This window comes from Nicotiana tabacum, chromosome 2, assembly GCF_000715075.1.
Source record: "Nicotiana tabacum cultivar K326 chromosome 2, ASM71507v2, whole genome shotgun sequence".
NCBI classification, from domain to species: domain Eukaryota; kingdom Viridiplantae; phylum Streptophyta; class Magnoliopsida; order Solanales; family Solanaceae; genus Nicotiana; species Nicotiana tabacum.
In genome coordinates, this window is record NC_134081.1 from 81744819 (window position 1) to 81766032 (window position 21214).

The 21214-nt window shown below is 36.4% G+C and overlaps 1 protein-coding gene across 1 annotated transcript; it reads left to right on the top strand.

Moving 5' to 3' along the window:
* Positions 1-2521: 2521 nt before the first annotated feature.
* Positions 2522-9429, top strand: LOC107796992 (pectinesterase 2.1-like). Its single transcript, XM_075235336.1, has 4 exons — positions 2522-3568; positions 8065-8256; positions 8366-8725; positions 8897-9429. Exons 1-4 carry the CDS (start codon positions 2587-2589, stop codon positions 9040-9042), a joined length of 1680 nt encoding a protein of 559 aa, XP_075091437.1. The 5' UTR covers positions 2522-2586; the 3' UTR covers positions 9043-9429.
* The last annotated feature ends 11785 nt before the right edge of the window (positions 9430-21214 follow it).

The following is a 21214-nucleotide window of genomic DNA, read 5'->3' on the forward strand; positions in this document are numbered from 1 at the left end:
GCAAATTATTTCATTGAGTTGCTTGCAACCTGCCTGCATCAGCTGTTTGTAGATAAACTTCAACAGGGTACTAAGTGAATAATCTTCTTCAGGAAGATTATCTATAGCAGAGTAATAAATGGACATCCACAATATAATAATTTCATAACAAATCGGTCATTTTTGGGGAAATTATTCAGCCCTAAATTAAACACTACTCTGTCTAGTTATCAACAAGTGGCCTCGTTAATATTGACATTTAATAAAGTTAAGTAGAAAAAAGGGATTTTTTCCTTTAGTTGTCCCCTGGCTTTGAATATTAAAGCTACTTTAATACTCTCTTCGTTCACTTTTACTTAGTACGTTTTGACTTTTCACGCCCTTAAGAAATAATAAATGAAGTGCATAATTTATTATGATACCCATATTAATTAATGCATATTTTATTGGATTTGAGAAAATAAATTAAAATGAGTAATAAATACCGTGGGTATAACAGAAATTTTTTTTTATCTTCTCTTGATATGCGTAAAGTGACAAGTAAAAAGTAAAAATATATTTTTATCATACATGCCAAGTAAAAGAGAACCGAGGGAGTACATGAGATCTGTCATATGAGTGTTGTATCAGCGGGTGAAGATTTTCAGTCGCTTGGCTGTAATACAGTTCAAAATAGGATGCCATAGCATTTTGCCTCCCAATATTACATGCGACCCTCTTAAATGATCTTCTAGGGTGTTTAATTTCTATGTTAGGTTAAACTGTATTGATAATATAGAAATTTTATTATTCAATTAATGCATATAAGTTAATTCTTTCGGATAAGGGTCTGATTTGCCCATCTACTATCATAAATAAGTCTTATTTACCCTCCGTTTATGATTTTTATCAAAAATATCGCTACAGTTATACATTAGGTTCATATTTACCCTTACGCGTTAAAATGAGTTACATTTGTCCTTCGTTATACTTTAGGATCATATTTACCCCTATACTCTTCAAAGAAGGTTACATTTGCCCTTCGTTATACTTTCTTGACATATTTATCCTTACAATTATACCCTATATTTACCCTCATCCGGTAGATCGCTATGTCCCACCTTTGTTTTCCTACATGGGGCCTATGTGGATTTTTTTTCTTCCAATTTAAATATGGTCACCTATTTAAGATAATTTAACCCCGTCCATCCAATTTAAATAAGACTTCATTAACTCCATTGTTGTGCAACTTCTTGTAATTTACTTTGGTTACTGCAATAATTGTAAGTTGTATTAGATTAGTGATTTTGAGTTCAAAGTTATTGTTTGTCAATATATTGTCGCTGCTATAACTATTATTTTTCGCACAATCTTCATAAATGATGTATCAGGAAATTGCTTTTTCGTGAATCAATCATGGTCAATTGACCCAGTTTAGACTTTACAGAGTTGTATCTCTACAAACACTTCAAAATATCATTGAGTGATTCATGTCTCCTAACTCCAAAGTATTAAAGGAAAATAAATTAACATAGACAAAGGTGAAATAATTAAATAAATCAATTAGAAATAACACTATAGTTTCGTTCACTCACTGTCCAAAATTTTCTCGCTCTCCGAAAAATATGGAGCTGACACGGATAGGAGAGATGGACGAGTGGGGGTGAGGTGGGGAGGGGGAGGGGACGAGTTGACACGGATAATTGTAAGGATAAATATGTCAAGAAAGTATAACGAAGGGCAAATGTAACCTTTTTCGAAAAGTAGAGGGGTAAATATGATCCTAAAGTATAACAAAGGGCAAATGTAACTCTTTTAAACGTTTAAGGGGTAAATATGAACCTAATGTATAACGATAAGGATATTTTTGATAGAAAAATTAAACGGAGAGTAAATAAGGCATATTTATGATAGTAGATGGGCAAATCAGACCCTTATCCGTAATTCTTTTCTAAGCAGGGCCGGCTCTAACGTTAGTAGTAAACTTGTGTCTTAGGCCCCCCAAATTTGGGGGGTCCCATTTTTTTAAACATAATAGATTTATATGTATTTAAAAAATATTATTTAGTACTTCAAATATAAAAAGAAAACTTTTTAGATATATAAATATAATAATAATTTGAATTACTTAAGAATTGGTAGATAAATAGTGTTTCCAACGTTTCAATTTGAGTTGATTTGAGAAATCCAATTTTAATTTTTCTTTTTTAGTTTGTCCTAGTCAATCTTTTTTCCCCAATCTTTTTATATTTCGGAAACCCTTACATATTTTTTGCCTTTCTCTTTGATATTCTTACTCACATTCTTCCTCCAATATTTCATTGCTCACATTCTTTCTCCAAGATTTCGTTATCAATTCATAAGGAATTATTAGAAGAAATCGATTATAAAAAATTATTAAAAACTTTGTATCTTAAAAAGTTAGAAAATAGACTTCAAATAAAAATATACATTATAATATTTCTTTTAAAAATTTAAGGCTCACATATCAAGTGCTTGAGCCGCCCCTGTTTCTAAGAAGCATTAATAGCGAGCTAATCGTGCCGATGTTTGTTCCATTTTGCTGAGGCTGTTATATATACTAAGTCGAGTGAAAGTCTTTCAAAAGACAATTAACAAACTTGTGAAATGGCTACTCCTTACCAACCTCTGTTTCGAGAGACACCCAAGCAAAATCCCATAATCAGCTGCAAGATCCTCACTTTTGTCATAACCTTTGTTGTTGCTCTCTTCTCAGTTGTTTTTCTTGTTGCTCCATATCAATTTGAGCTTGAGCATTCTAAAATATCATCTTTACCTGCTCCACAACTATGTGAGTCTGCACAAGACTCCCAACTCTGCCTCAGTTATGTCTCTGAATTAGTATCCAATGGAATTGTTACATCTGATTCACATGGAGTTGCTGTTCTGCAAAAATTCCTAGTGAAATATGTCCATCACATGAACAGTGCAATTCCAGTGGTTCACAAGATCAGAAACCAGATCAATGACATTAGTCACAAAGGAGCTTTAGCAGACTGTCTTGAGCTCCTTGACCTGTCAATTGAGTTAGTGACTGACTCAATTGCAGCACTTGGTAAATCAAGAAGCCGTTTGGCACATGCCAATGCACAAATCTGGCTAAGTGGGATGCTTACTAACCACGTCACATGTTTAGATGGGCTTGATTCCCTAAGTAACACTGCTTCAACTGGAACAATTCTTGAAGAGTTGATCTCAAGAGCCAAAACTGCTTTGGCAATTCTTGCTTCTGTAACAACTGATCCAAATGAGGAAGTTTTCAGGCCTCTTTTAGGGAAAATACCATGGGTAAGTTCAAGTGACAGGAAGCTATTGGAGAGTTCAGCAAAGGACATTAAAGCTAATGCAGTGGTAGCACAAGATGGATCAGGGGATTATCAAACACTTACTGAAGCAGTTGCTGCAGCACCAGATAAGAGCAAGAACCGATACGTGATCTACGTCAAGAAAGGAACCTACAAAGAAAATGTAGAGGTGACTAAGAAGAAAATGAACTTGATGATTGTTGGCGATGGCATGAATTCTACCATTATCACTGGTAGCCTTAATGTTGTGGATGGATCAACCACCTTCCGCTCTGCCACTCTTGGTAAGTCTTCAGTTTATCAGACTACTTATTCCTTTTTCCTTATTTGGTCAAATTAGCTCAGGTCCTCCAAAATTTCCATGATTGGTCAACTATGGACCTATGGTGTATTAAAGTAAGAGTTTAACTTATATACGTAATTTTTTTATTTATAAAATTAGTACACTTTAATTGGTTATAAGAAGTTACTACTCCACTTTTTAAGTCACCATTAGGAATGATAATAAGGTTGACCTGATATGTAATATTACGAGTAGTTTTTACATGGATGCACATAATATGAACTGTTAAAGCAACGCACTTTAATTAAAATTACCTCTTCACACCTCCTCCAGTTGATGGTCTGCTAAGACTTGGGGGTTAAAAGGGAAAAAAATATATTTTATGCTTCCTATTAATTTGCATTAAATGAGTTGTTGATTATTGGCTATACAGCCTCTCTGTCCAGCCCATCCTTGCTTAACTAGCCACCAGATCGATTATGAGTTGCATTAATATATCATGATTCAAGGCCCTCTCGCACTTGAATAAGATTCATCTATATGTATAATGTGTTGAAATTGGCAAAAGTACCACATCGTGAATGGAAATTTCACCCTATAAAAGGAGGCCTAATGTTTAGGATTTAAACACACCTCTTATTTGTCTTTTATCTTCTTAAGGCATTTGTATCTTTTCTCTTTAGTATTATTTCACTTGTAATTTTGGAGTGGAATAAAATATTGTTTGTGTCCGAGGAAGTAGGCAAAATTGGCCGAACCTCGTAAATTCTGGTGTTCTTTTATTGTTGTCTTATTGTCTTGTTTATTATTTAGTGGTTGTCATAATTTTTGGTATAGTAGTTGTGACTCATTCACACTATATACATTTGGCTTCCGCAACAATTGGTATCAGAGCCAAGGTACTGTCTAAGTATGCTCTGTGGTTGCAGCATAGTCTGATCTTCCACATCAGAAAAGATCTATCTTGGTAACTGAGTCAAGGTTTTGTCTGAGTATGCTCTGCGGTTGCAGCTTAGTCTGATCTTCCACACCAGAAAGGAAATAATCTTGATTTGTGTCGTCAGCTACTAAATAATATTTGTGTCAAAATGGGAGATAGTAAACAAGAAGAATCTACATCAAGTGTCAATAATACGTCATCGTTGGCATCTTCGCTTATGACAAGAATTGTGTCAAATGCGAAATTTGCTGTAGAAATTTTTGACGGGTCAGGACATTTTGGGATGTGGCAAGGCGAGATTCTAAATGTTCTTTTTCAACAAGGGCTAGATCTTGCCATTGAAGAAAAGAAGCCAGATGTTATTGGAGAAGAAGATTGAAAAATTATCAATCGTGTTGCTTGCGGTACCATTCGATCCTACCTTGCTAGAGAGCAGAAATATCCATACACAAAGAAAACTTCTGCAAGTAAATTATGAAAAGCACTGGAGGATAAATTTTTGAAGAAATACAGTCAAAATAAATTGTACATGAAGAAGAGACTGTTTCGCTTCACCTATGTTCCTGGTACCACAATGAATGAACATATCACCAGTTTCAATAAGTTGGTCACAGATTTGCAAAATATGGATGCAACTTTTGATGATGGTGACTTGGCCTTGATATTGTTGGGGTCACTTCCTAATGAGTACGAGCACCTTGAAACTATTCTACTCCATGGAAATGACGAAATTTCTCTCAGAGAAGTTTGTTCGGCTTTGTACAGCTATGAACAAAGAAAGAGAGAAAAACATAAGGGCGGAGAAGGAGAAGCACTAATTGTGAGGGGTCGTCCTCAAAATCAAACGAGGACTAAGAAGGGAAGATCCAAGTCGAGATCTAGACCCAGCAAAGATGAATGTGCCTTTTGTCGAAAAAAGGGACACTGGAAGAAAGACTGTCCGAAGTTGAAGAATAAGGCCAGACATAACAATGGAAAGGCCATTATGGATTCAAATGTAGCTGATTGTGATGATTCAGACTTCTCATTAGTTACAACAGAGTTATCAACATCATCAGACATATGGTTGATGGACTCGGCTTGTAGCTATCATATGTGTCCCAACAAGGACTGGTTCGTGAATTTTCAAGAAGGAGAATATGGAGTCATCCACACAGCGGATAACAACCCTCTTACCTCATATGGCATTGGTTCAATAAGATTAAGGAGCCATGATGGAATGATCAGAACATTAACAGATGTTCGATATGTACCGGGTTTGAAGAAGAATCTCATCTCTGTGGGAGCCCTAGAATCAAAAGGGTTCAAAATCATTGCAGAAAGTGGAGTGATGAGAATATGCTCCGGTGCACTAGTGGTAATGAAGGCCAATCGGAAGAACAATAACATGTACTGCTATCGTGGTAGCACAGTTATTGGGACATCAACAGTGACATCCAGTGATGACAAAGAGGCAGAAGCAACCAGGATATGGCACATGCGCTTGGGACATGCTGGAGGAAAATCCTTGAAAGCTCTATCTAATCAAGGATTGTTAAAAGGCGTAAAGACTTGCAACTTGGAGTTTTGCGAGCATTGTGTCAAAGGAAAACAGACAAGGGTTAAATTTGGTACAGCGATCCATAATACTAAAGGCATTTTGGATTATGTACACTCTGATATTTGGGGTGCTTCCAAAACACCTTCATTGGGTGGGAAGCACTATTTTGTAACCTTTGTTGATGATTTTTTCCGAAGAGTGTGGGTGTATACAATGAAGAGGAAAGATGAAGTGTTGGGAATTTTTCTCAAATGGAAAACGATAGTGGAGAATCAAACAGGCAGGAGGATCAAGTGTATTCGCACAGACAATGGAGGTGAATACAAAAATGATCATTTCAATAAGGTCTGTGAAAATGATGGCATCGTCCGACACTTCACTGTCAGACATACACCACAATAGAATGGAGTGGCAGAACGTATAAACCGGACTTTACTGGAGAAGGTACGGTGTATATTGTCCAATGCTGGCTTGGGCAAAGAATTTTGGGCTGAGGCAATTACATATACATGCCACTTCATTAATCGTCTACCATCTACTGCTATTGATGGCAAGACACCATTTGAAAAATGGTATGGAAAACCTGCTGTAGATTATGACTCTTTGCACGTGTTTGGCTCAATTGCATACTATCATGTGAAAGAGTCAAAATTGAATCCGAGAGCAAAGAAGGCTATATTTATGGGGATTACTTCTGGAGTCAAAGGATACCGCTTATGGTGTCCAGAGACAAGGAATATTATATTCAGCAGAGATGTTACCTTTGATGAATCTGCCATAACAGATAAGGTGACAGTTGAAGATGTCAAACAAACTGGTGGTGCGTCAAAGCAGGTGGAGTTTGAGGGAAAATTTATTTTTCCTACACAAGAAGCAGAGGAGGAAACTCATGAAGATTACCCTCTGGAAGAAGAGCCAGTAGAAAGGGAGATTCCAACTCAGGAACCTCGACAACAACTTGAATCAATAGCAACTAGCAGGCCAAAAAGGACAATAACGAAACCTGTTCGTCTTATAGAGAAGCTTGGTATTGAACAAAAAAATATAACGATTTTTTGTGATAGTCAAAGTGCTATTCAATTAGCGAAGAACCAAGTTTATCATGCAAGGACGAAGCACATTGATGTTCGGTATCATTTCGTACGAGAAATCATAGAAGAAGGTGGAGTCACGGTGAAGAAAATTCATACTACGGAGAACCCTGCTGATATGCTGACAAAAGTGGTGACTGCGGTCAAGTTTCAACATTGTTTGGATTTGATCAACATTGTTGAACACTAAAGATTGAAGATGAAGACACAACTAAAATTTGTTACTGAGAGAAAATTGAAGATGTGAAATTTTGCCAAGGTGGAGATTTGTTGAAATTGGCAAAAGTACCACATCGGTGGATGACAATTTTGAATGGAAATTTCACCCTATAAAAGGAGGCCTAATGTTTAGGATTTAAACACACCTCTCATTTGCCTTTTATCTTCTTAAGGCATTTGTATCTTCTCTCTTTAGTATTATTTCACTTGTAATTTTGGAGTGGAATAAAATATTGTTTGTGTCCGAGGAAGTAGGCAAAATTGGCCGAACCTCGTAAATTCTGGTGTTCTTTTATTGTTGTCTTATTGTCTTGTTTATTATTTAGTGGTTGTCATAATTTTTGGTATAGTAGTTGTGACTCATTCACACTATATACGTTTGGCTTCCGCAACATAATGGTCCCCTACCCTATTATTTTACTCCTTTGGCAGTTAAAATTTGTTCCTACTGGTGTTTTTGGCATTCATCTCTTGGTTAAGGAACAAGTGTTATACAAGTCCCGGCAGAGCTAGCGCTGCTACTTTTTCGGCCGAACATAACAATTTTTGCTTAAATAGTATATTTATGTTAAAAATTTATTAGATATACACAAATATTAAATTTAGAACTTAGTTATTAGTACTAGAAGTCATTCTTAAAATCTAAAACTCATAAATTTGAAATCTATGCTACGCCTTTAATACTAATGAATTTCATCCTATTGCAGCTGCAGTTGGCCAAGGATTTATACTGCAAGACATCTGTATACAAAATACAGCAGGACCAGAGAAACACCAAGCAGTGGCACTTCGGGTCGGAGCTGATATGTCACTCATAAATCGTTGTCGTATTGATGCTTATCAAGATACCCTTTATGCACATTCTCTAAGGCAATTCTATAGAGACTGCTACGTAACAGGTACTTAGGGAGCGCATGTACATAGGTTCAATTTGAACTACAATAAGTTCAACACTGAAAACTTTAAGGATTGTATGATTACGTTTAAATTTTGAATCCGTCTCTGCAGGTACTGTCGACTTCATATTTGGTAATGCAGCAGTTGTATTCCAGAAATGCCAACTTGTACCTAGAAAACCTGGTAAAAACCAGAAAAACATGGTGACTGCACAAGGCCGTACAGATCCAAATCAGGCCACGGGAACTTCAATTCAATTCTGTGACATAATAGCGAGTCCAGACCTTGAACCAGTTAAGAGTGAATACAAAACATATCTTGGTAGGCCATGGAAGGAGTATTCAAGAACTGTAGTGATGGAATCATACCTAGGTGATCTCATAGATCCAGCTGGTTGGTCTGAGTGGAGTGGAGATTTTGCCTTGAAGACATTATACTATGGGGAGTACATGAACAATGGACCTGGTGCAGGTTAGAAAACCCAATATTTTTTACACGAAACATAAATATTTATGCATAAAACAACTAAACTTTAACAAATCAACTGCGAATCAATTATTTCGAACTTACAATGAGTTTAATGTTAAGTAACTTAAATGTTTAATTCATCATATCTAAATTATAGATCCGCCTCTGGTGCAGGTACTGGCAAGAGGGTGAAGTGGCCGGGTTACCATATCATAACTAATCCTGCTGAGGCGATGCCGTTTACGGTGGCTGAGCTGATTCAAGGCGGCTCGTGGTTGAGTTCTACTGGCGTGACTTTTGTTCAAGGATTGGTTGAGTAGGGAGTTATTATTTGGCTTTAGAGTGTCGTATACGTCTTTTTACCTACGTTGAAAACTAGGTATATATATTATCCGAACAAGCTTTGTATCTCTGGAGAACTCAAAATAAGCACTATAATGTCCCATAAGATATGCCGAAATAGTATATGGCTATATATTTGGTAGTGCCAGATACATGCTGCAGCAAGCATAAACCAAACATCTTATGGGGACGATGTTTTATCTCGGGTAGATTTGAAGTTATATGAGTTCAATAAAGCCTTTGCACTTATACCTAAGACATCGTTCACGTATATATCTTTTTTTAGTCATCCGACATTCGGAATCCATTGATTTAAATAACTCGAAGTTGGAGTTAAATAACTCATAAGAGAAAATTTTTATACTATATTCGACTTGCATTGTGTTATAACCTTGTATCATATTCGGTCTGACTTTCAATTCAATATGTGAAGAAGAAAAAGATATAATTTATATACTTGATGAAATTATGGAATAAAGTCATATATCTATTTTTCTATCACAATAATATCAGCTAACGAAAGTCTAGCCTCTTAAAAATAACGAAAGCTGAAAAATGCACTTTCGAATAAATGAATTGGCAAACCATCTCATGTTAAAATCAATGCTTCATTGGCATGCCAACACTGGACACAGACACACAGTGATACACTAATATCCGACCCATATCAGCATCTGATACTCTCTTGCAAGTCTACTTGCTCCGCTGCATCTCTTTCTCCGGCGAATTTGAGTTGTACATTCTCCTATTTCTCTCTCGCTCTTACTCCGTCCTGCTCCCAATTCCTCTTCTTTATCTATCGCGAGATATAAACCCTAAATCCTAATCCATTTTGAATGATTTTTAACTATCTACTACGAATTATGAATTTAGGTTGCAACGCTTGATGTTAATTATCTGTCTTAAAAGATATATTAATTACCAGTATTAATATAAAAATTTGCCTGAATCGAACAGAATGGATATAGAGGATTCATACCGCTAACCGCAGCTAGTTTGGGATTGATCAAAGTCGTTGTGCTATTAATCAGAGTATCACTTATCAATTTATTTTTCGGAATATTTCAGAGACGTCCCTTCAAGTTTCGCCCTGTCACACTGACCTCTCTGGTGATTTACGATATTACGTTTACCTCCCTTATTTTAATTTTCTTGTAATCATTCTTTAAACCTATTTAAAATAAATATAAATAAAATATAATTGGACAGATTTGCCCTTTTTAATATTAATTTCTTTCAATTAATAAACATTATCAACATAACTTACTTAACAATTTCTTTAAAAATAAACCTACGCCAATAAGTTAATTTAAATATAGATACATGTGTAAAGCTTATCACCATTCTTCCTGCACGTGTCTTTCCCGTTAAACAAAGTAAACTAATTATAGATTCGCCTTTGGGGAAGGTACTAGCAAGAGGGTGAAGTGGCCGGGTTATTGTTAAATCCGTGTGTTGGTTGAATTTATGAGATAGGATAAAAAGAGTCGAACTTAGAGTGAGAGTAAATTGGAATAGTTTCTGATTCAATCTTATGTAAAAAATGAAGCTGATACAATTGTATGTAACTGCCATCTAGACAATTAATTGACAGCTGTACAAGTAACTAAACAATAGCTAACCATGGTTACAACTAACTAGTATACTGACTATAGTTAACTTAAGCTATCCTTTACACCCCCTCAAGCTAGGAGGTATGAAGATATTCTTCATTCCTAGCTTGGAAACTAAGTAGTCATGTTGTGCTCTACCAAGACCTTTGGTAAGTAAGTCAGCTTGCTGCTCAGCAGTAGCGACATAAAGTGTGCGAACAAGTCCTTGTTGAACCTTTTCACAAATGAAGTGATAATCAATGTCAATGTGTTTGGTTCGCTCGTGGAACACAGGGTTCGCATCAATCTGAATCGCGGACTTACTGTCACAATGTATAGGTACTGATAAAGTATGTTGCACGCCCAGCTCATGAACAAACCAAGAATCCCCACAACTTCAGCAACAGTAGATGCTAGACTTCTATATTCTGCCTCCGCTGAGTTTCTGGAAACAGTCGATTGTTTCTTGGACTTCCAAGAAATCAAGGAATCTCCAAACTTAACAAGGTAACTTGCGAGTGTTAGGACAAGAAGAGAAGTTAATACTCAATTATAGAATAAAGTATATATTCAACATAAGTCCTCTAGCCTTGTTCATAAATAATATTAATTAATGTAATTAATAATCTTTATTAACAATTATATTTACAGATAAATGTTAGTCCCTTAATTTTATTTTGTTTACATTATTTCTTAATTAGTCCGTTTCAAAATTATTGACACATTCTTATATTGAGCACAGTTGGTTGTTCGCCACTTGAATTTTATTATTGCAAATTAAGAATCGGCTTGGATCTTATACTCAAAATCTTTTGCTCTCACACTTCTTGCTAGCACTCTTAATTTGCTTACTCCTTTTTTACTTGAGCACGCACAACTAGTGTATTACCTCTATTTGTAAGTGGTGTCAGAAGGATCTAAAGTATAATTTTGGAATCATGCCTTCCATTTATTTGTAGAATGCTCTCTCTAGAATTATCTAGTTCTCACTCTAGACTCTCATTCTAGAGTTCTTTTAACTCTCGTTCTGGGATATTAAGTTGGTGATAACTCCTCTTGGCTTCCATTCCTATATAATTGTTGTGCAAAACTGATATTATTATTGTATAAAAATATTAATTAGTAACTTTTTTCAGAGGCTTTTGAGATTTTTAAAATGAGGTGGAAAATAAAAGAGGAAACATGAGAAAAAATAGATTTTATGGTCCTACAAAAATACCAAGTCACCACATGGCCATCATATTGATATTCTTAAGAAATGTACATTTTTAATCGTTCCCAAAAATAATAGTCAAGAATATATATATATAATTATATATAGTTGGAGAATGCAATTAGTTTCGGTCGACCGGTCAAATATGTATTTTGCCCCCTCCAAGGAATTCTTAAGGATTTTCAAACTTATCAAAATGAAATGGGCAGGGAAACTGAAATTATGACTCTTAAAAAGCTTTCGAAACACAATCGAAAAAGTTTAATAATAAATTAATTATTTGCAAGTCATTTCTTTAGTAAAAAAAAAAATTATAAAAGAGAAAAAAGACTATGTTAATAATTAAAGCTTCGCAAGAAATTATTAGAGGAGAAAAGAGCGTATAAATTATTTAAACATCTTATAATTAAATACATAATTATAAAGTAAGGGGAAAGATCAAAACTATATATCGTCGTAGTCTTTTACATCTGATTTAGATTCTATATATATATATACCAGCGATAACCATATACTTGAAATAGTTGATTTATACATGTCGTAAGGCATATGATTATTGAGATATTGGTTTCACAATCCAAGAAAAGGTTTCTACAAAAAAAATGGAAAATAATTGAGGAGGAAAAGGCATCCTAAAATGAAAAATGCAATGGGTTCAAAACTTTTTTAAAAAAAAAAAAAGAATTATCTGTCACTGTTTGGTTGTTATCTATTGTATTGCATTACTTTTAATATAATATTTGTTTTGATTGTTATTTATATATATATATATATATATATATATATATATATAAGGCCTTATGTGATGACTTGGCACTCTCTTAAACCAGGAATATGGGTGCACCATTACCAAAAGAAAGGTATTTCTCGGGCACAAACGTGCGTTTGAAATTGTTTATGGTAACTGGGATAAGTCCTTTGCATCTTTACCCAGGTACATAGGTGCATTGCAACACTTTAACTCCGGGACTGTTGTTGAATGGAAGCTTGAGCGGAGTTCGGAAATACCAGAACATATATTCAAATATGTGTTCTGGGCATTTAAACCAGCAATTGATGATTTTCTGCATTGCCGGCCGGTAATATCCATAGACGGCACTCATGTCTATGGAAAGTATGCTATTAAGATGTTGATCGCCGTTGCAGTAAATGTTAATGGAAGTATATTTCCCTTAACTTTTGCTATTTGTGCCAATGAAAGCCAAGAGACGTGGACACTATTTGTGAACACTATTTTTCACTATTTTTGTTCCCGAAGTGTTCGGGAACAAAACCCCTCCAAACATAAGCAACAACATCAATCTCGTGTACCGGTGAATATGAAGCTCCGGTGTATCATCTATGATGTCAGCGTGCATTGCCTCCAAATGCTGTCGGACGGGCGTCAACTGCAGACAACTGGCCCTAATCAATGCAGTCTCATCCGGTGGCTGGAAATCGGTGAGCCGCTGCAGCATCTCCAGGTACTGCAAACCTGTATATACTCTAATGGCATTCGACAAAGAACCATAGTGTCCATCAAGAGGCAGCCCATACAGGACCTCCACGTCCTGAAGCGTGATAGTGGCCTCGCCAATGGACAAATGGAATGTGTGCATCTCCGGTCGCCACCGCTCTATCAGGGCCGTGATCAACGACCAATCCAACTGCAACCGGCCGATCTCCACAATCCTATAAAAATTCGTATGCTGGAGGCGTCTGACTATACGGGGATGGAGAGGGTGGGCCCTAAGAAAGTCCCACATATCGTCTACTCTCCTGGCACGGAACGTCTGGGCCAGTAACTGTCCCTCCCATATGTATGATGACCTATGCTCGCCTTATAGCAACAGTAGCTCTAGCGTGGCAGGTCCGGGATGTAAAGGTGGAACCTCCATGTCGGCTACTGTAAATTGAACAATATTAATTACATTATTTTACTTTAATATGTTAGTTTTATTATTTTAAATGTTAGTTTTATTATTATATATTTTTGTTTATGACTCACTTATTTTTGACTATAATAAAATTATATAATTAATTTTCATAATTATACAAGATTTAATTATTAAATATTCACATATGGGTTACGGGATCGATATTTGAGGCCTAGTAGCACAAAGGTATCCTGAATTCTTGTGTTCATGATGAGAAAATTTTTTCGATTTATCACTCAATAGGTCTGTTATTTTAAATGTTAGTTTATTATTTATATGTTAGTTTAATATTGTATATGTTAGTTTTATTAATTTATATGTTAGTTTTATTATTATATATTTTTGTTTATGACTCACTTATTTTTGACTATAATAAAATTCTATAATTAATTTTCATAATTATACAAGATTTAATTATTAAATATTCACATATGAGTTTCGGGCTCGATATTTGAGGCCCAGTAGTGTGAGCAGCTAATTTTTGCCATAATATAAAATTACTCCTAAAAAATCCAAAAAATAGCTTTACATTATTTTTCTATATTTTTACTTAGTTTACTTTGTACGTATTCATGTTTGATGCATTTTTAAGTTGCATTTTAAATCCTAAATAAAATACAAAAATATTTTTAATTTTTACATTTCTAGATTTTAATTGCATAATTAATTGCATTTGTAAAACACTAAAATACCAAAAACAACATTAGTAACTCTACATGCATTTATTAGCTAAATGAATTAGTTAATTATAGAAAAATATGTCATTAGGTTTATTTTACAAATTAGTTGGAATTAGGACTGTTAAATAAATTGATTAGTCTTGCAAAATACAAAGAAAGAAAAGAGAAGGCAATGGGGTTTCATTACAGCTTTGGGCCAGGTGCTTCTAGTGGCCCATTTTCTTTCCATTCACCCCAGCCCACTACCTGCCAGCCCAATATTCCCTCTTCATCTCTAAAATAGACCCTAATTTCACCCTCCCCTTTGATTCTCAACACTGAAAAGAACGGACCGCCTCCAAAATCTCCCTCTCTAACCTCACTCATCTCTCACTCAACTATTCTGCATCCTCATAATTCACAGACCTAGACTAACATAGAAAAACGAAGAACTTTGCCTCTTTCAAAAGCTTTCAGATCTGGAAATTTCGAAAAAAAAAGGGATTTCAATTGATTGGCTTGTTGGTTTTTGGGATTTTAAGAGTGTTTAAACTCTCCAAAATTGCTGGTTGACTGTTGAATCTGTGGCTGCTTTTGCTGGGTCTTGTCGTCTTCATTTCTGCTCGATTTTGGCCATTTTAATTTCTGACTCAGGCACTAGGTACATATTCCTAAATCTGTATTTGCTTGTATTTGTTACTGAAAAAAAGAAAAAATGTTAAATTTCTGGCAAGCTTTGATTTACGGTTCTGTTATGTTATTTATGTCATTTTTTAAGAAATTGGTTGCTGGATTTTAGATATAGTTAAGGTTTGTTTGCTCAGGGATCCTACCCGCGTATGGTCCATTCCAGATTTGGCAGAATTAAAGTATTTTTATCATTGTTTAAAAAGGAATTTTCTATGTAATTGCTTCTATGATGTTGAAATCCTTTGTTTAGGCATGAATATTGTACTGACATACTCAGCCCCATTTGATTGAGCCATGAATTTATTGTCGCCTTAGTCATTTGTCGTTCAGTAACAGATTTGGTTAGCTTTGGTATATCATGGATAGCTGTAGGTTTGCTTTTGAAAGAAGTTTTTTTTTACAATGCTTTTTCCATGTTAGGTTCTTTTGTTTGAGCAATCCTTTAGTGACAAAAACAGATTTAAGTTTGAAATAATCACAAATATTTCTTTAACACGTAATTAGTTATTAATAACTCCTATCCTTAGCTAATTCACATAGCTTCCATCTAGAACAATATAGCCAACCACTAATTCGTGGGATACAAGGTAAGGAATTGCATTTGATATCTTGTTAAAAGAGCCAGACAATTAAAACCATTTGCTCAAACTCACAATGCATGTCCATAATTGATGACTCTACATTCATTCTCAAAAATAGCTTAGTGCAACTCTCAAACATCGTAGTTCGCTTTAGGCGCGATTAATAAATTATCGTGGCCATGGGTACGGTTCTCGGACATGGTCACGAGACGTAAACCCCAATTCAAGTGTGCATTTCATGCAACTCGACCACAACTTCAAATAATAATAAAAATGAACATGTTGTAAATCGCGGGTGCGTTTCACGTGGCGCGGTTTGCAATATGTACCAAAACGACAAGTGTATGACATCGTAACTTATTCCAGCAATAATTCCATAAGCATTAAAAGGCGATTAAATTAATTGAAAGCGATAAGAAGTTAAAAATGCACAATAGGTTTTAAATATGTATTAAATTAGACAATTAGGCCAATTATTACAGTTGAGCGACCGTGCTAAAACCACGAAACTCGGGAGTGCCTCACACCTTCTCCCGGGTTAACAGAATTTCTTACTTGGTCTTCTGTGTTCGCAGACCATAAATAAGAGTCAATTTCCTCGATTTGGGATTTAGAATAAACCGGTGACTTGGGACACCATAAATTATTCCAAGTGGCGACTCTGAATAAATAAATAATCCCATTTCGATTTATGTCACTTAAATTAGAAAAACTCTCTTATCCCCTCCCCTCGGGAAAAAAGAGGTGTGACAGGTCTGGCGACTCTGATGGGGAAAAGAACCCAAAACTTGTGGTTCAGGGTTCAGAATTCGAGCTTAGAATAACTGTTATGCTTGGCTTTCTTGTGATTGTCTGATATTACGTATTTCGGCCTAATGTGCTAATTGCCGCTCATTTACCGCTTTGATATTCTGTGAACTGTATATAAACTGTTATAACACCCTTCTTCTCTCTGAGTCTTCTAAATCTTCTGGAAAGCGCACGCTGGCGTGACTTCTTTTCTGTTAGAGTGTCATATCTCTAATTTTAGAACGAGGATCGGATCAGTTACAAAGCCGGATGGCCTTTTGGTTCCCGGTACGTTGCCCTCCCTCGGCTCGAGTTGTCCGCTTGGGTAAGCCAGGTCTAGAACAATACATCCAGGATTTAAACTTAGAATAACATAGCCTCATGCCGGATCCCTAGTAGGAACGTTTTTTTGTATCACGTGCATTTGACTTTGGGACTCAACACATGGGTTGGGTCCGTCCAGGACAGGTGTACCCAAATTAAAAAACCATCCTGATGTATTATGTGCTACTTGTGTATTCATTTGCTTCGGGTTGTCAAGCATCGGCCAATGGTCAAGGACCACCCCTTGCTCATGTTTTCCCAAAATTCACACCCATCTTGACTATTACCACTCCTGTCTCATTGTTTGATCGATCATATCCATTTGGGTTCAGTCTTTATCCCAACTATACGATTACAGCTGGAACTTCTGTTGCGCGCTCCCAAAGTGTGCCATTGACAACCAATCAGACAACCACTGCTGTTATGCCCGTTTTCACAATCCCACAACCAACAGTGGTACAAAAGAAAAGTCATGAGTCACAATTTGCTACCCATCACGAACAATACCATTCTCCTGAGTATCACTCGTACCTATTTGATCTTCCTTCAAAGATTGAGAAGCCTACCCGAAAGATGGCACAAGAAGAAATGACCCAAAGAGTGAAAAACTTAGAACAAAAGTTGAAAAACATACAAGGGTCGGAAGGTCAGAAGAGTATTGCCTTCAAGGATCTATGTATGTTCCCCGGTGTTCGTTTGCCACTTGGTTTCAAGACTCCCAAATTTGAAAAGTATGATGGACACGGAGACCCCATAGCCCACCTGAAAAGGTATTGCAATCAACTAAGAGATGTGGAGGGAAAAGAAGAACTAGTAATGGCTTATTTCGGGGAAAGCCTGACAGGGGTAGCCTCTGAATGGTTTATGGATCAAGAAACCTCTCACTGGCATGTCTGGGATGACATGGCCTAGGCCTTTGTCAAACAGTTCCAATACAACATCGATATCGCCCCAGACCGCAATTTCCTTTCGAACCTGAAGAAGAAACCAACTGAAAGTTTCAGGGAATATGCCATTAAATGGAGAGAGCAAGCGGCTAGAGTTAAGACACCCATGGATGAATACGAGCTAATCACTGTCTTCCTTCAGGCTCAAGAGCCAGATTATTTTCAAAACATGATGTCCGCAGTGGGAAAATCCTTCTCGGAAGCAATCAAAATTGGGGAAATGGTTGAGAATAGCCTTAAGACAGGCAAAATTATAAGTCAAGCAGTTCTCAAAGCTGCAACTCAGGTTGTCCAGATTGAATCTGATGATTTTAGTGACACGAATGAGAAGGATGAAGAAATCATGATGACAATAAGGCCGAGAATAGGTCCTAGGAGAACAACTCGAAGGTATGAGCAGCCTCATCAGGTCTTCGTTGATTCCCCTGAGCACTACTATCCACCTCAGAACCCACAATACTCTATTGCTCCACTTCAGTATGTTGTCCAGCCACCAAGACACCCTAGAAGGCGAGCATCAGCACCGCAAAATCTCCACCATCCTCCACAAAATTTTCAAGTGCCCTATAACCCACATCCAAGCCAGGGGTATAGAGGGGAACAAAGGTTGAAAGATAATTTTACACCAATAAGAGAGTCCTATGCAAGTGTGTTTGAGAAATTAAAGCATTATGACATGATTGCACCTATTCCTCCAAATCATGTGGACCCACGTGCAAGAAGCTTTGACCCTTCTAAAAGGTGTGAATACCATTCCAATGCCTAGGGGCACAATATTGAATGTTGTCGGGATTTGAAAAGAGAAATAGAAAGGATGATCTAGGAAAAACTGATTGTGATCCAAGATAATGACACCCAGAATATCACGCAGAATCCTTTACATGCACATGATGATGCACACTTTGTGGGGATGATGTGTGGTGACATGGAATATGAGAATCCTCTCGGGAACTTGCCGACTGAAATTGGAGAAGGCCATGGTAATTCTGATGAGCAAATTTGTGGCTAAATGCCAAGCTTAGCAATTGAAAAGTCATTCCCTCCTTACTAGGAAGGAATCTTGGTAGCTTGTTTTGATACTTTTTCTATTATCTGGGTTATTTCAGGGTTGTGATCCAGATTTGTATGTTTTATTGAGTCAAACCCTTCCATCCCTCAATTCTGTTTGTGTGAGTCTTGTCTGTCTGTTCTGTTGCTATTTTCATTATCCGGGTAATTTTAGGGTTGTAACTCGGATTTTAGGTTGTTTGTCTTGTTTTTAAACCCTTCCATCCGTTATTCAATGAAATACAGTTTGTCCTTGTGTCATTCTATGCTTAGTTCTTTCGCCGCTAGTTCTAGTGACATGACATGCATGCGGAATTTTTGGCCAAATCTTAAAAAATTGATTTAATCTTGAATCGGATAACCAAAAAAAAGATATTTTTGAGGATGAACAAAGAGTCGAAACACTTTGGAATTAACCTCGAGTAAGTTTTGCCTTAAAATCATTGTGAAGATGGGGTTTGGGAAAGAATCAATTGAAGTTTGTTGGAAATTTTGACATTAAGGGATGGAAAGTGTCTTTCGACCACGACAAACCAAGAAGACAAACATGGTCATCAATGTTGAGACCGCAAAAGATAATATGTTTTGTGTTCTCGAGGCTGGGAGGCCCTTTTTGTACTATCCAAACACTTTATACCTTTTGTTACCCCTTTTGAGCCTGTGTTATTTTGTTCGACCACCCTCTTTTAGAATCAAGTTTAGAGTTAAAAGTTCGAAAAAAAAAATGAAAAAAAAAAATAAAAGCCCATGCCCCAAGAGTACAAACTGGGGCAACTCTGAGAAAGTACAAGTAAAAAAAAGAAGAAGAAAAGAACAGTCAAAAGCTCATGCCCCTAGAAAATAAAAGTTGGGGCAACTTGTTTTGAAAAAAAAAAGAAAAGAGAGAAAAAAAGAAATGGAAAAAAAGATAGAGATAAAAAAAAGGTTAGGTTAGAGGTATGAACTACGTTTGACCTGATTCCTTTAAAAAAGGATATGTAGGCAGCCTTATACGGTTCGGTCCAACTAAATAAGAATTCAGAAAAAGAAAATCTAAAAAATCCCCAATATCTGAAACTGGGGCCAAGATTTTATTTCACTTTTGAAAGAGTCGATTCCAAGAGTTGTAAGTCTACAACCCCTCATTTCGAGTCTACTTTGAGCCTTCGTGTCAACCCTTATTTTTAACCCTATCCAAAAACCTTCCAAATAAAGACCTCCTGATATGCCTTCAAGAATGCCAAGAGAAGCATGCAATGAGCAAAAGTTGTCATGCAACATAGAACACTGTCAAGTTGCTCACACAAGAAAGCAAAAGAAAAAGAAAAATAAAAGAAAAATGAGAGAGTCTTACTAGTGAAAACCCTCACGGGCACTGTAAGGCGACGGTAAGAAGAGATAAATAAATGAGAGAGGCTTGTTGGTAAAAATCCCTCGGGGCACCACTAGTCGATAGTGAGTCGTGAAGCTGATGCAAAGGATTGGCACGAACAAGCCCGACTTCAAAGTCATAAGAATGGTAAAGGGGAAGATTTGGCCAATTTAATAGATCAAACTGTTAAGTCCAAAATGCATGTCATGATCATTAAGGCTAGTTATCGCAAAATAAGAAGAAGAAAAAAAGAAAAAAATAGAAGAAAAAAAAAACTCTTCCTTCTGTCCTTCCGACGAGGGAATTTCTTGTTAATACTTGTTTTTTTTTGCATCACTGTGTCCTTCACTCTGAGCCAGTCCTTGTCAAAACAAGCCAGAAAAGATTTCAAAATCTGCTACCAACTTTTCAGTTGCACAAAGCAAATTTGGCCAGCACACTCAGTTGTTACAATTAACATGTCTTGAGGATTCATGCAAAGGCTCCCCCCAAAAGACTTTTGTCAGCCTACTTGGCCAAATCAAGCAAAGATAACCTCGAGGTTAATCAGGGATCCTCTGTAGTACCGAACAAGGACTATGAAGTGTGCACATCGTGCAAAAGTCACTTACCAGTTGTGATTCTCTCTGACGGACAAATTGCTCCAAAAGCAAAAGCCATTCAAAATATCAGAAAATGTCACCCAAGCAAAGATCTCCAGTTAGGATAAGGCTGATTGAGCCACAAATACAAATGGTACTGGGTGAAACAATCAGGGTTGATGCAACACAAAAATCTCTTGAAACTGACTCAAGGTGATCGAGCAAAAGCCAAGCTGCCCAAAACTCAAGGCCATAAACCGACCGCCACTTTTAAAACTGATAAATGTTTCTTTGTTGAAACAAGAACAAAGCAGTGCAAGGAAGTTGGTTCAAAAACCAAAAAAAAAAAAAGAAAAGAAAAAAGAAGAGAGGAGCCGACAAAGGGAAGTTTCTCAAATCTTTACCTTTATCTGTCTTGCTAGTGTGCATAAAATGTTGTCATTGCTCTTCACATTTTTCC